Raw genomic sequence first — 13,545 nt, forward strand, 5'->3', positions numbered from 1 at the left:
CCAATTGTGTCAGGTATTTACTAACAGTTAGTCCCGAAATTACCTTGCAGTGGTAAAGCACAATTTTTACATTTCTCGTCAGAAAACATTAATTTTTTAATAAAACTATTGAAGTTAATCGCACCAACCAGCAACACATTCCGTTATTAAATGATGATGATTCAAATCATGAATTTCTCCATGACCGTAGAAGAGTAGACGTTAGATAAATACGTATTTTTGTTTATATGTTTTCTGAGAATTGCTCAATGAGCTTCGAACTAATTTGAGAAGGCTGGTGTCAGCTCCCAAACGTGCCGCAGTAACATTCGAGAGTCATAGATAATAATGTAGTGCGCTCTGGAGGTAGTGTTCAAAAAACATTCAGCCCTCGGAGGAAAATAATACAAAATAAATGTTTGAAAATATTATGCTATCAAAAAAAGTTATGTCGATTCATTAAAAAGCTGATTGATTTTAGTTTAAGAAATTCGTCATGTCACTCTAAATTTATGGCTGACTAATTTGTTTTAAATTAACGTGATTATCTCTCTTTTTCTTATTTTATTTATTTAGTTAATTAATATTCTTCATTTATGAAAACTTTCTGGGTTTTTTTCGGTTTAACTTTGTATTATGAAATTGAGTTTTTTTGTGATAGTATAGAGAATAATGTTGAAGAAAAAGTTGTGAATGCGAGTGAAGTCAATTTCTATTAAAAAAATTTATTTTAGTTTAAGAAATTTGCCATGTAAGTTCAATTTTTACGACCTATTAATTTGTTATATATTAACTTGGTTCTTATTTATTTTCAGTAATATTTATTTTTATTTAACTTATATGATTAATCTCCTTTATTTTTCTTCCGTTTAACATTGGATTACGGCGTTAATTTTTTGCGGGAGCACAGGAACTTGTATTGGCGCTTTTTATATTTCCAATCATGTAATGTCATGTTATGTTGTGTCATGTTATGTTGTGTCATGTTATGTTATGTGATGTTATGTTATGTTATGCTATGTTATGGTCATAACATCTCACGAAAACCAAGAAATAAAAAAAATAAATATAAATAAATATATATTAGTAGAGAAGTTTAATAAACTTAAAATCATAATTAGAAAGTAAACTAAGGTAAGCAACAAAATAACGAAAAATATAGACGAACAAATATTTGAACGAACGAATGAATGAATTAACTAACAAATAAATGAATGAATAAAACTGAATGACGACCGACTTTTATTGTTGTGATCCTGCTTGAACACTTCTGGAATGAGAAAACCCAAGACCAACTGAGCCACGATCTCCTCTGAGTCCATTGTGGAACGACTGTGCAACATATTTACATATTTATTTTTACATTACACATACACACACGCACACACACACACGCATGCACACACACACACACATATAAATATATTCATACATATATACATAAGGATGGCGACTATTTCGAATGGATTTGTATTTGATTAGTAAATAGTATATTTAATTTGTTGAATGGAATTCAACAAATTGATTAACAGTCCCATGTCCCATGTACTTAGATTTAGATTTAAAAAGTTTTCCTAAATGTTCAGCTAGTTGATGCAAAAATATTTTCAACGACAAACATCAAAGCACACTGAATCCTCTTTTGTACTGCATGTACTGCATGTCATCATTAATCCAGATGACAAGAACTGTGCCAAATAAATAATTATCTCTTCATTCATCCTCCCACAATTTCTTTTTTTCAGTTATTCGTTTTTTTTGTTTTTTCATTCACTCATCTAACAATCCAAATGTCAGTCAGTGGATTCGTTGTTTATTCCATTATCTATTGATCAATCTATCCATGTATCTATCTATCTATCCATTTATCTATCAGTGTATTCATTTATCTAAACCTATCAAACCCTCTAACCATAACCCTCCGACCGACCGACCTATCAACCGACGTACCTACCTGCCTGCCTGCCTGCCTACCTACCTACCTACCTACCTACTTACCTATCTACCTATCTACCTACCTACCTATCTATAAATGAATAAAATTAATTAATTAATTAATCATCCACCTGTTTTCAGCTTTGTTAGCAGCTTCATCAATCATAATTGCAGTTTGTTGTACGAGCTTCCTCGCTTGCATATCGGCGTTGCTATCGATGGTCTTAAGTATGATGTCCTCCAAGTAACTGTCCACCGTGTCCTGGTGCACCTTCACAATCTGTCCATAGGTGTGTGTTTGTGTGTGTTCGTGTGCTCATGAACATTTTTTATTATTTGAAAGCGTGGGCCCTCGTAAGTTTGGATGAGTTTATTTTCTGTTTGATTCTATGAACAATTTACTTTTACTCGCCAGGTTCATAGCTCGATTAACTTTCACCTGCATGCAAGAACGAGAATTAGAAATAAATTGAAACCTATCACACTGCATGCAAATTTGTGTGTTACGTGAGGCGCTCGTGTGAAAATGTGTGGAGATTTTTAAAAATTATAATTGTAAGGGAAACTAATGAAGATCACAAAAATTATTCAGAAATCAAAATTTAGTTAGTTAGTGAGTGTGAGTGAGTGAGTGAGTGAGTGAGTGAGTGAGTGAGTGAGTGAGTGAGTGAGTGAGTGAGTGAGTGAGTGAGTGAGTGAGTGAGTGAGTGAGTGAGTGAGTGAGTGAGTGAGTGAGTGAGTGAGTGAATATGAGTGAGGGAATATGAGTGAGGGAATATGAGTGAGTGATTAGTCACCTGTTTGAATGCTTCATCGGCTTCTCTTCGCCTTCGCTCTTCGATCTGTCGCATTCCTGATTCTTCAGCTTCCCTTATCCTTCTGTTCCTCTCGGCTAACATAACGAAAGCTTCTATCCTTCGCTCTTCTTTCAGTCTGTCCAGTTCTTTCGTCAGGAAGTCCAGACAATCAGAAAGCGTTTCACCCTCCAATTCGCTGATGAGACTGTCTACAACGTCATCCTGTTGGGTTTGTTGGTTGACAGTGCTCTGCCGATTGAAGTATCGTTTCTAACGCGGCTTTTTTATTTAAGTCTACGCGCACATCCCTTTGGCGGACTAATTTGCATGTTTCCGTATTTTTGCTAATTTTTTACTTAAACGATAAGTTTGAAAACAAATTTCAAGAAAAAATTTGAAAAAATTGCTAAAACAGTTAAAAAACATTTGTAATAAAAAATTTTAGTAGCCGTTTTTATATGTATGTAAATTGTTATTATTTTAGCTAGCAAAATTTACCAAAATGAACTAAATTTGGCTTCTATGTGGTGGGGTATGTACAACTATGTTCAAGCCACCACACCATCATTAGTTAAAATTGATATGTTCCCCAACTAGGTTGATTGCGTGAAGATATCAAAATTGGAACTGATCAGCAGTGCAAAGGCAACAATGATGAAGGTTGTGATACTGTAATTGCAATGAAATGATGAGATGACAATGAAAATGACGTAACCATACCCTCGTAACTAAACGAGCCCTCAAGTCTTGTTCCTCCAACGTCTTCTGCTTATGCGCCTCAATGAAACTCTGCTCACTTTGCAAAAGTGCGTGTGTGCTTCTCAACTCTTTTATCAATTCCATTCTTTCTTCCTTGCCCTGAAGCATGGTGGCTTGCGAGTGCCTGCCTCTAATCATCTGCTGCAGGAATGTGATGGCCAGCTTTTTATTGTCTTGAACCTGGAGGTGCAAGTGATTGTCAACGATGATGCTGGTTTAAAATGACGAGGCTAAATAATGATGAAAAAAACTAGCTACCTGTAAACTAGTAGAGATGAGGATGAAAATGTTGATAATTAAAACAAATCGTTGACAAAATGAAACAAAAAACAAACCTCGGATTCAAAGGAAGCGGTTGGTGTGGGTGGGCGAACGGCGGGTTTCTCAATTTTTTGCAAAAATTTGAGAGGCTTTGGTGATTTGCTTAGTAGTTCCTTCTCTTTCTGTATGGACTGCAGTTATGTGTGTGCGTGGATTTTGTGCAACTATAAACATGGAAGGATAAGTAAACAGTTTTGCGCATGTATCGGCTGAGTAATAAAAACAAAATAGTGAAATTAACAGAGAAAGGGAAAAAAAGAAAGTGAAATGGCAAAAAAAGCAAAAAGAAAAAAAAAGAAAGAGAATCAAATCAAATCAAATTTTATTCAATCAATCCAAATTAATAATAATTAGGTAATGATTAGGAAACCAAAATTCTTGTGTCGCAGGCCACCGTTCACAAATTGTTCATTCTAACACAATTTTTAAGTAAATTTATAATTCATGACAAAATTAACATAATGCACAATTTACATGATTCTAATTAAATAAAAATTGTACTTTTTTTCAATAAATATTTCTTTATTTTGTTTTTAAACAAATGCAAGGAATTTGTAGTCTTTATATCAACAGGAAGTTTCTCCCAGATTCCGGGACCGGTATGTTTTAAACTTCCACCAAGCAGTGTTATTCTTGCAGGTGGTGTATCGAGCAGAGGAGAATGTTGAGTGAACTTTGAGTGCACAGCATTTCCGAATTCGAAAAAGTCATTAAAAGATGTTGGTAATTGATAATGTAGAAACTTGAACACAAAGATAGAAACATGATAATTTACAAATTTTTTATGTTTAAAATTTTCAGTTCAGGATAATAACAGCTGACATGACTATATGGATGTAGATTTAATAGAATTTTGATGAAAGGATTTTGACATCTGGTAATTTGCTTCAAGTGAACTTCAGGGCTGTTTCCCCAGATAATGGTGCAGTATATTAGATGTGGATAGATTAATTAATAATACAAATCTATAATTATTGGTCTATTCAATCTTACTTTAATTTTATTAATTACGCCTATGGTTTTATTAATTTTTTTCGATAACGAGTCTATATGCATATCCCACGAGAGGTTGTCCTTGATTATCACTCCGAGAAATTTTGTGCTGGATGTACGCGGGATGCTATGGTTATTCATTTTTATATCTAAATTAGGTATTGTGTTAGTCAATATTTTTGGACCGAATAGAATGTAGTTGCATTTAGAAAAATTTACAATTAGTTTATTATTGATGAACCAAATTGAAACATCATCTAAACTTTTATTAATTATCTCTACATCGTTTGATGGATTGCTAGTTGGGAAGAAAATGTTAGTATCATCATCAGAAAGAAAAAATAATGAAATTATCTCTACATCGTTTGATGGATTGCTAGTTGGGAAGAAAATGTTAGTATCATCATCAGAAAGAAAAAATAATGAAACTCACATCGTAGATCCTTTCCAACTCTTTTTCTCTCCTTCTTCTTCTCCTCTGGACGGCTATCTTGTCGTTGGGCGACTTGGGACGGATGCGAATGTTGCAGTTGTACTGCTTGCGATTCAACGTGTCCTCCAGCTCCGTCACCCCTGGTTGGCGTCGTAATGAAGTCATTATGTTATTCATGGTTATAACGATTGGGTTGATCATGGTGGTGTTTAAGATGATCAGTGTAGTATTGAGAACAGTGATCATCATAATCACAACTGACCTTGTAGAGAACTGAGAAGATAGGAATCGAATTCATACTTGGCAGCATTCATGTCCAGAAACACTCCGATGCGAGTCAGCGGTGCAAAGGCCTGCGACCCGAAGTCTGGTGTGTACATATGTTAAATATGCGTATGCTAAAATGGAGTGATAGTTCAGCGTAGTATATTAGTTTATCATATGCAATATGCATACACACACTTACTATATCATAAATTTCATACACAGCTACAAGTTAATAAAACCGCGTGCAAAGTGCGGAGAGGTCGTTAGTTAACTAGAAGACGCTGGAAGTCGAAATAATCGTTGTAAAGAATAAATATGAATAATAAAAAAAACTGACAAATTAATTCAATAAATTTTTGTCAGAAATACGATAAGTCAGTAGTTTTGTCTTGATAAAAAAAATACTTTAAAAAATGGCATTACTTATGATTTGCGAATACTCAGTTACAGTCTAACAAATTTGTTTAATAAATTTTTTGAAGGGAGAAGTCAGCTCTCATTGTTTAACATAAATTTGAAGTCTTCGTTAAAATCGGCGTTGCCACCCAACAACTTCGGTGTGATCTCCAAGAGAGAAAGTAACTACTGTCAATCATGAGATCGTCAAGGTTCGAACTTTTAACCGGCGAAGAGAATAACGTTAATGTTGGTAAGCGATGAAAAGACAGTAACAACCAATGGAAGGAAGCAAAATAAAAATAGCGACCAATGGTAAATAACGATCAACTGATATAAATGCGGAGTAATATTAAAAAAAGGAGAGCTTTTTTCGTTTGTTCTGAATTGCGAGTTGGAGTTAGTTGCTACGCTTGGAATCGGATACAAAACGTGGTCGTCGGTAAATGTAGGTAGTCGGTTCATGGTGGCTTGGTCGGTCGTTGATGAACGTTGGTAGTCGGTTAGTTACAATTTGGTGGTCATAGTTACATATTAACGCCAAACCTTCGGTAGAATTTATAGAATATTGTAATAATATATATATATATTATAAAATATTATATTGTAAACATATATATATATATATATTTATGTATATATATATCCTGACAATTGAGAAGATACACGAACGTTTGTTATTTGAACTTTTATTAATTTTTGTATCAGATTTTGTTGGAATATAAAAGTTTCTGCTTTAAAAATTTAGAGTTTTTGATTGTCGGGTCAAGACCGAGAACGAACACCTGGAGAGATCCTGCATGCATTCGCATCTTTTTATTTTTGTGCAGTTTAACGACGATTCAGCACAAGACTATCTTTATGCCGTCTGTTTTTATAAGTACTGGTGTTCCTTTATTACCAGTAGACCTGATAGTTGATAATTCTGCCAAAAAACGATTTTATATCTGATGTGATCTTCTAATCACTTTGTAAATCTTACATTCTATCTGATATGTTGAATTAATTTTATTCCACAAATATCGCAAGATGGCGGATATCTAAAAATGATTCATTGCTTGAGCGGTCCATTTTAAATTTATCAAAAAACAGTTTGTATGTTAGCTTGAAATTTAAGCCATCATCTTCATTCTTACCATCTTCTTACTTGAACAGGCACGCACTATTTGAGTTTCAAAATGAGGTCGGTGTCATCGAACAACTGATAATAGTTTGTTTTTCTAGATGAGTAAAAAACAATTCTCCCGATGAAAGAATACACAACAGATAAAATTTTTAGTTTGAAGTCTAGAGTACTTAAGACATAATTTTGGCACTACCCTTAAAAAGCTCGCTTGATTAGGAGCAAATATGTGGTTGTCAAGCAAATGCAGATGTTCTGTTGACTTGGGAATACCCACTTAAAGGCTGCAGAATATAAAATTTATGAAAGCGCCCACTAGAGTTCGCTATTTCAAAATTGACAGTAACAGTTTGTCAGTCGATACTTTAAAATTTTGCAATATATCTTTCGGATTTAATCGTTTATTTGAATAGTACGTTCGTTTGGCTAATACAGCTTAATGTCATTAAGATATTTTTAATATGACACAAACTCCTCAATGGAATCTAAAAGATAGTTTTAGTCTAACCTTGAAATTCTTTTGATATTCTACAATCACTTAAGCGTAGAACTACAAAATAATCAGAATGTAATTTTAAGACTTTCAAGCGTGTATGTGCTTAGACAAACATTCATCATCATCATCATGACAACCATCCAACCATCATCATTATCATCATCATTATTATTATTATTATCATAATTATTATTATCATCACGACCTGTGTAATCCTTAACGACATCTCTTCGCAAAATCTTTCTCTCAACCAAACATTCCTTTCCGGATATCTTCCTCAAGGCTTTTCAATTGATTGATTGATTGGTAAATTAATTGGTTGATTGATTGGTAAGTTAATTGGTTGATTGATTAATTGTTTGTGGTTGGTTGGTCGGCTGGTTGGTTAGCTGGTTGGTTAGCTGGTTGGTTAGTTGGTTGGTAGGTCGGTCGATTGTTCGGTTGTGGTTGATTGTTTAGTTGGTTGGTTGGTTATTTGGTTGGTTGGTCGGTATGTTGGTTGGTTGGTTGGTTGGCTGGTGGCGGGTAGGTTGGTTGGTTGATTGTTTGGTTTTTCGGTCGGTTGGTTGGTTGGTCGGTCGATTGGTTGGTTGGTTGTTTGGTTTGTTGGTTGGTTGATTGGTTGGTTGTTGGTTGGTTGGTTGATTGGTTGGTTGCTGGTTGGTTGGTTGATTGGTTGGTTGGTTGGTTGGTTGGTTGGTTGGTTGGTTGGTTGGTTGGTTGGTTGGTTGGTTGGTTAGACAATAATAAACAAATATTATAATAACAAAAGGTTTATAAAAAAAATAATTACGACCATGATAATGATAGCAATAATGACCAGATTGATGGTGTTGATGATCATGAAGATAGCGATGATTACAATAACAATAATAATAGTAAAAATAATAATAATTATTATTATTATTGTTGTTGTTGTTGTTGTTGTTGTTATTATTATTATTATTACTATCATTATGATGATGATGTAATGACGATACGCTGATGATGTCATTTCACCTCTTAGGTTGTTAAACTTTAACTTGGCCAGTTTCTTGTGGGCCTCTTCTTCCTTTCTGTTCCTTTAGTTTCAATCATTGAGATCTCCATCATCATCACCATCACTACTACTAACATAACCATCATTATCATTAACATCGCCATTACCCTATCATAATAGCCATCGTAGCTTCTTTCATCACCATTATCATAATTCCCATCGTCGTCATCACATTCACCATTATAAACACCAGCTTTATCAACAACATCATCACCATCATAACAATTATCACCATCATGATCATTATTAACCACACTATCACCATGATCATCATATCATCGCATCAAGATCGTTACATCATCATCACCTCATCACAATCACCACATCACAATCACCATCGCCACATTCATCATCTTCATCATCACATCATCATTACTATCATTATCATCATCAAAATCACATCACAATCACCATCCTACGATCATCATCATCATCAACATTACATCATTATCATCACATCATCACCACATTACATTCACCATAGATCTTCCAATCGTTGCCTGTTTATCTCATCAGTCTGCCCCTCCCTCAGCCTCAACATCTTCATCGTCACCTTCAACCGAAGGTCCAAGATCCTGATGATAATCATGATGATGATGATGATGATGATGATGATGATGATGATGATGATGATGATGGTGATGATGATGGTGGTGGTGATGATGATGATGATGAGAGCAATAATGACTATGAAGATGATGGTGATGACGATGATGATGAAGTTGATGGTAAAGATTTCGGTGGTAAAGATGATAATTATATGGGAATAATCAAAAACGTCATGACCAACCTCTGTATCTCAGCATCTCTGACGCTCCACTCCAGTGCATGTTGCTCCTCCATCTTCTTCATTCGCTTCTCAACCTGGCACTTCTCACTCAACTGCATCTGCTCCAACTCCCAGATCCTTCATTAGTTGGTTAGTTGGTCGGTGAGTTGGTTGATTGGTGAATTAGTTGTTTACAGTTACACAAACACATGTGCATGTGTGTGTATACGCGCGCGTGCACACACACCGAACAAGCACGTGCACGAGGACACATGCACAAAACATGTACGTTCGTGGGACTGCATGCCTTTTTGGTTTGTTACCTCTTTGTTCTCATCCTTTCAATCATTTCAACTTCTGCCAATCCCGCTGGCAAACCACACCCTGATCAAGTTGTTGTGTTGTTGGTGATGATGATCATGATGATGACCACCACTTTTACAATCAATATGATGATGATGACGATGATGATGATGATGATAATGATGATGATGATGATCGTGGTGATATTAATTTTGGTAATGAAAGTGGTTCGATAATGATTCGATAATATATTATACTTGTTTACATAAATTTTATTGGCAATGCAAGAATGCAGGACTGACAAGCAAACGAACGAACAAGCAAACAATCAAAAGAACGAACGAACAAACAAACACATAAACAAACGAACAAACACATGGCGAACAATCCAACCGTATGATAACATGGCGATACTGAGCAGTTCAGAAGTTGTTCCCTTCGGCACGTAGTACTCAGGTGTGTATGGTTCAGTCTGAGTTACGCCCTCCCTCAGGTCCGTCTGCGTCAAGGTCGAGGTCGTCTCAGCAATTTCAAGAGGGTCCAACAAACTCACCTTCTTCAGAACGTTCATGTGGCTACGTGGAAAAAATTGTGTGTATGTGCGTGTGTGTGTGTCTATACGTGCACCCAAAAAGGGTTGATTTTAGCCGGAAGTGGTGTTGAAGATGAACTCCCAGCATCTAGAAAGTGCTTTCATATGGTTTGCAATCTGAAGTTGAGAAGCAACCAAGTCCTACTCCTGGCCTCCCCGTGGTGGGGTGGTTAATTTTAATGTTAACAGGACATGGTGAAAGGCGAATAACTAACACTTTAAAATTGGTGTTCTGTTGGTTCCTTTTTGAGAATGTCCGTCAGCTTGATAAGCAACTCATCTAGAAAAGGTGAAACTCTGATTTCAAACCATAGTATCTTCAGTTGTGCTATAGGGTCATAGGGACGGTTACACTACACTATAGTGCCGCTCCAACTGATGCATCCACATGGTTGGTCATCACGTCTCAACCCGTTGTGCCTGATAAGGTCGACCTTGTAGAGAAGAGAGTGTCGCATGTCTCACGAACATGCTCCACTTTAAACGATTTATTGGGAAGGTTGTCATTGGTAGTTGTTATTGTGAGGGCAAAGCCCTGCGGCGGCTGAGGAGTAGCGACGGACACAAGTGGAGGATGCCACTGAAGGTGTTTAGCCACAAATCAGCACATAGGCGGTCTGTGAGGTGTAGATCGTTTATCGATTGAGAGCTACGGTGGTGTTTGGTGCCTGCTTCAAACAAAAAACAGTCCTATTTAGAGATAAACAGTTTTCTTCAGGATTGAAGGAAGGACTAGAAAAAGTTGTCCTAAACATTGCCAGCTTTCCGTATCCTGGCAGCCTGTCGCGGTTGTCTAAACATTCTTCACAGCAGTAAAAATTCAAAAATTGTTAAAAAAAACACCTTGAACCTTGCTCGTTGGAATGTACTTACATCGCTGGACAAGGGAAGTCGACATGAACGTCGCACTGCAGTTGTGGATCGTTAGCTCACCCGCTTTGGCATCGACGTTGCTGCCCTTAACAAAACAAAATTTTCTGCGTCAACTCAGTTTGAGGAAAAGAGTGCCGGTTACACTTTCTTCTGCCAGGATCGACTAACAGGAAAAATGCGAACGGGTGGAGATGGTTTTTTGCTATTCGCAGTTTCCTCCTAAAGGCAGTAAACAAGACTCTTTTTGACTCCACGAATGATGAGGATGCAACTTAGCCTAGGAGGCCACACTGCCACTATGATCAGCTGCTATGCACCCACGGGCAACAAAGAAAGAAATAAATTTGTTCTATGAGCAGCTCAATAAAGATATTGGTTCGACACCATATAAGCATCAATTGTTTTGAGAGACTTCAATGCCCGCGTCGGCGCTGACCACATGACCACTCGCAATGGAGTTGTAGAAGAGAATTCGAACGGAACTATGCTGCTCGAACTCTGTACAGAGCTTAGTCTGGTGATGACTAACACGGTTTTCCAACAGGCCAACAAAAAGATCAGGTGGAAGCATCCGCGTTCAGGTCACTGGCATCTTATCGACTAAATTCTAACAAGGCAACGTGACCTTTGTCTCGCTCGTCTAACCAAAGCATTTTGAAAAACTACAATGTGGTCGGATCACTGTCTTATCAAGATCAAGATATGATCTTTACTGGTAGACAATTACAGAAAAATGTCGAAAGCTGCAACAACGTGGTCTCCATTTCGTTTTTGTTGATCTAACAAAATCTTTCGACTCTGTGAATCGTTCAGCTCTCTGAAACTGTCTGGTGTTGAATGGTTGTCCTTTGTGACAATCGATCGACAAACAATCGAGACAAAGACAATGGTCTCGATTGTTTGCTCCTTCCACGATGGTATGAGAGCAAGAGTGATTGAAAATCAGGAAGATTCTCCGGAATTCGAAGTTGGTAATAGTACCAAGCAGGGATGCTCCTTTGTTGTTCAACATTTACTTTTTCCTGATGCTAGAGGTCACTTTTCAAAACTGTTGCAAAGCATACCAATATGCTATCGCTTGGATGGAGATGTCTTCAACATCAGACGTCTACAAGCAAAATGAAAGTCGAAGATGGTCAATGTTCGCGACGTTCTCTTTGCCTACCACTGTGCTCTGGTTGCACATTCACAGAATGAAGTTCAATCTCTTTTCAATCGTTTTCGTGCGACACCTAAAAGATTTGAACTCACTGTAAGTTTAAAAAACAATGGCCTTACATCAAAGCTACCCAATCTCATCTGATTCAGCGGCCACTGTATCAGCAGACGGCTTGCAGTTAAATGCTGTCAATAGATTTTGTTATCTTGGCAGCTACATATCAAATACAACTGCTATCGATAGTGATATCACAGCCAGGCTTGCAAAGGCAGGTCAGGTGCTGCATTTTGAGAATTGGGTAGACGTCTCCGAAGGGAGCATGGAGTATTCTGGCTAACATAATTGCAGCTTACAAAGCAGTTGTACTGACTACTCAGCTATGTGGTTATGAAGCATGGGCGGCTTATCGACGTCACATGAAATGTCATCGAGCTATTGCTCACATCAAATGAGAAAACAGAGTGTCAAATGTCATGATATTAGAAAGATGCGGTACAATGGGTATCGAGGCACTGCTTCTCCAAGCCCAGTTTTGCTGGTCCGGGCACGTTGTTCACAAGCCGGATGCAAGAATTCTAAAACAGGTCTTCTTTGGACAGATGGCCTCCGGTGCTCGTCTTCCAAATGGTCTGGTTCGTATAAGGACAATATGAAGGAAAACTTATAGAAATGTGGTCTGGATCCACAAACATTCTGCACTAAAGCTCAGTAACGTACGGAATAGATATCAAACTCACAAGCGGCGATTTCTGCCTTTGAACTGGCACGAATCGCCGCTCAGGTTGACAAAAGGTAGCGGCGGAAACAAGTGACTCATGATGGAAGCGGCACAGAGGTGTGAGTCTGTGAAATCTGTGATCGTCGATGTTTGTCTAGAATTGGACTTTTTTTCCACCGAAGTCACATCAATGACCTAGTTCTTCGTGAACAAAGATGAAGTTCATATGAGTCTGTTCGTGTGTGTGTGTGTGTGTGTGCGTGCGTGCGTGTGTGTGTGTGCGTTTGTTTGTTGTTCATAATTGTAAAATAATAATTTAATTTTTCTGTTGTACTGATGTGTCGTAAAATGAGTGAATCCGAGCACCTCTTTGGCTTCAAAGGCTTCAAACTCAATGACAAATCTATAAGCTAAAGAACTTTCTCGGTATCAACTTTTATTAATAAATCAAATCCTAAACATGAATTGAGATAAAAAATAAGAATGCAATCACCCTCTGTTGAAATCGAGAAATATCCTCAGTGGCATGCTGTTCTGTGTTGGGCTGGCCTGTCTGCGGGGTGGGTGCTACTAATCACCACAACATCATTATT

At 37.2% G+C, this 13,545-nt stretch overlaps 1 protein-coding gene across 1 annotated transcript; it reads right to left on the bottom strand.

Moving 5' to 3' along the window:
* Positions 1 to 1,208: 1,208 nt before the first annotated feature.
* On the bottom strand, positions 1,209 to 10,139 carry HELRODRAFT_149301 (hypothetical protein; the record flags this gene model as incomplete). Its single annotated transcript, XM_009029229.1, has 13 exons — positions 1,209 to 1,311; positions 2,046 to 2,194; positions 2,712 to 2,933; positions 3,432 to 3,650; positions 3,806 to 3,922; positions 5,218 to 5,357; positions 5,480 to 5,584; positions 7,705 to 7,782; positions 8,499 to 8,560; positions 9,018 to 9,113; positions 9,329 to 9,445; positions 9,631 to 9,691; positions 10,004 to 10,139. Coding segments are annotated over 13 exons (1,605 nt in total), but the record flags the coding sequence as incomplete, so codon positions are not given.
* Between the last annotated feature and the right edge of the window lie 3,406 nt (positions 10,140 to 13,545).

This window comes from Helobdella robusta (genome assembly GCF_000326865.2).
Source record: "Helobdella robusta unplaced genomic scaffold HELROscaffold_6, whole genome shotgun sequence".
NCBI lineage: Eukaryota > Metazoa > Annelida > Clitellata > Rhynchobdellida > Glossiphoniidae > Helobdella > Helobdella robusta.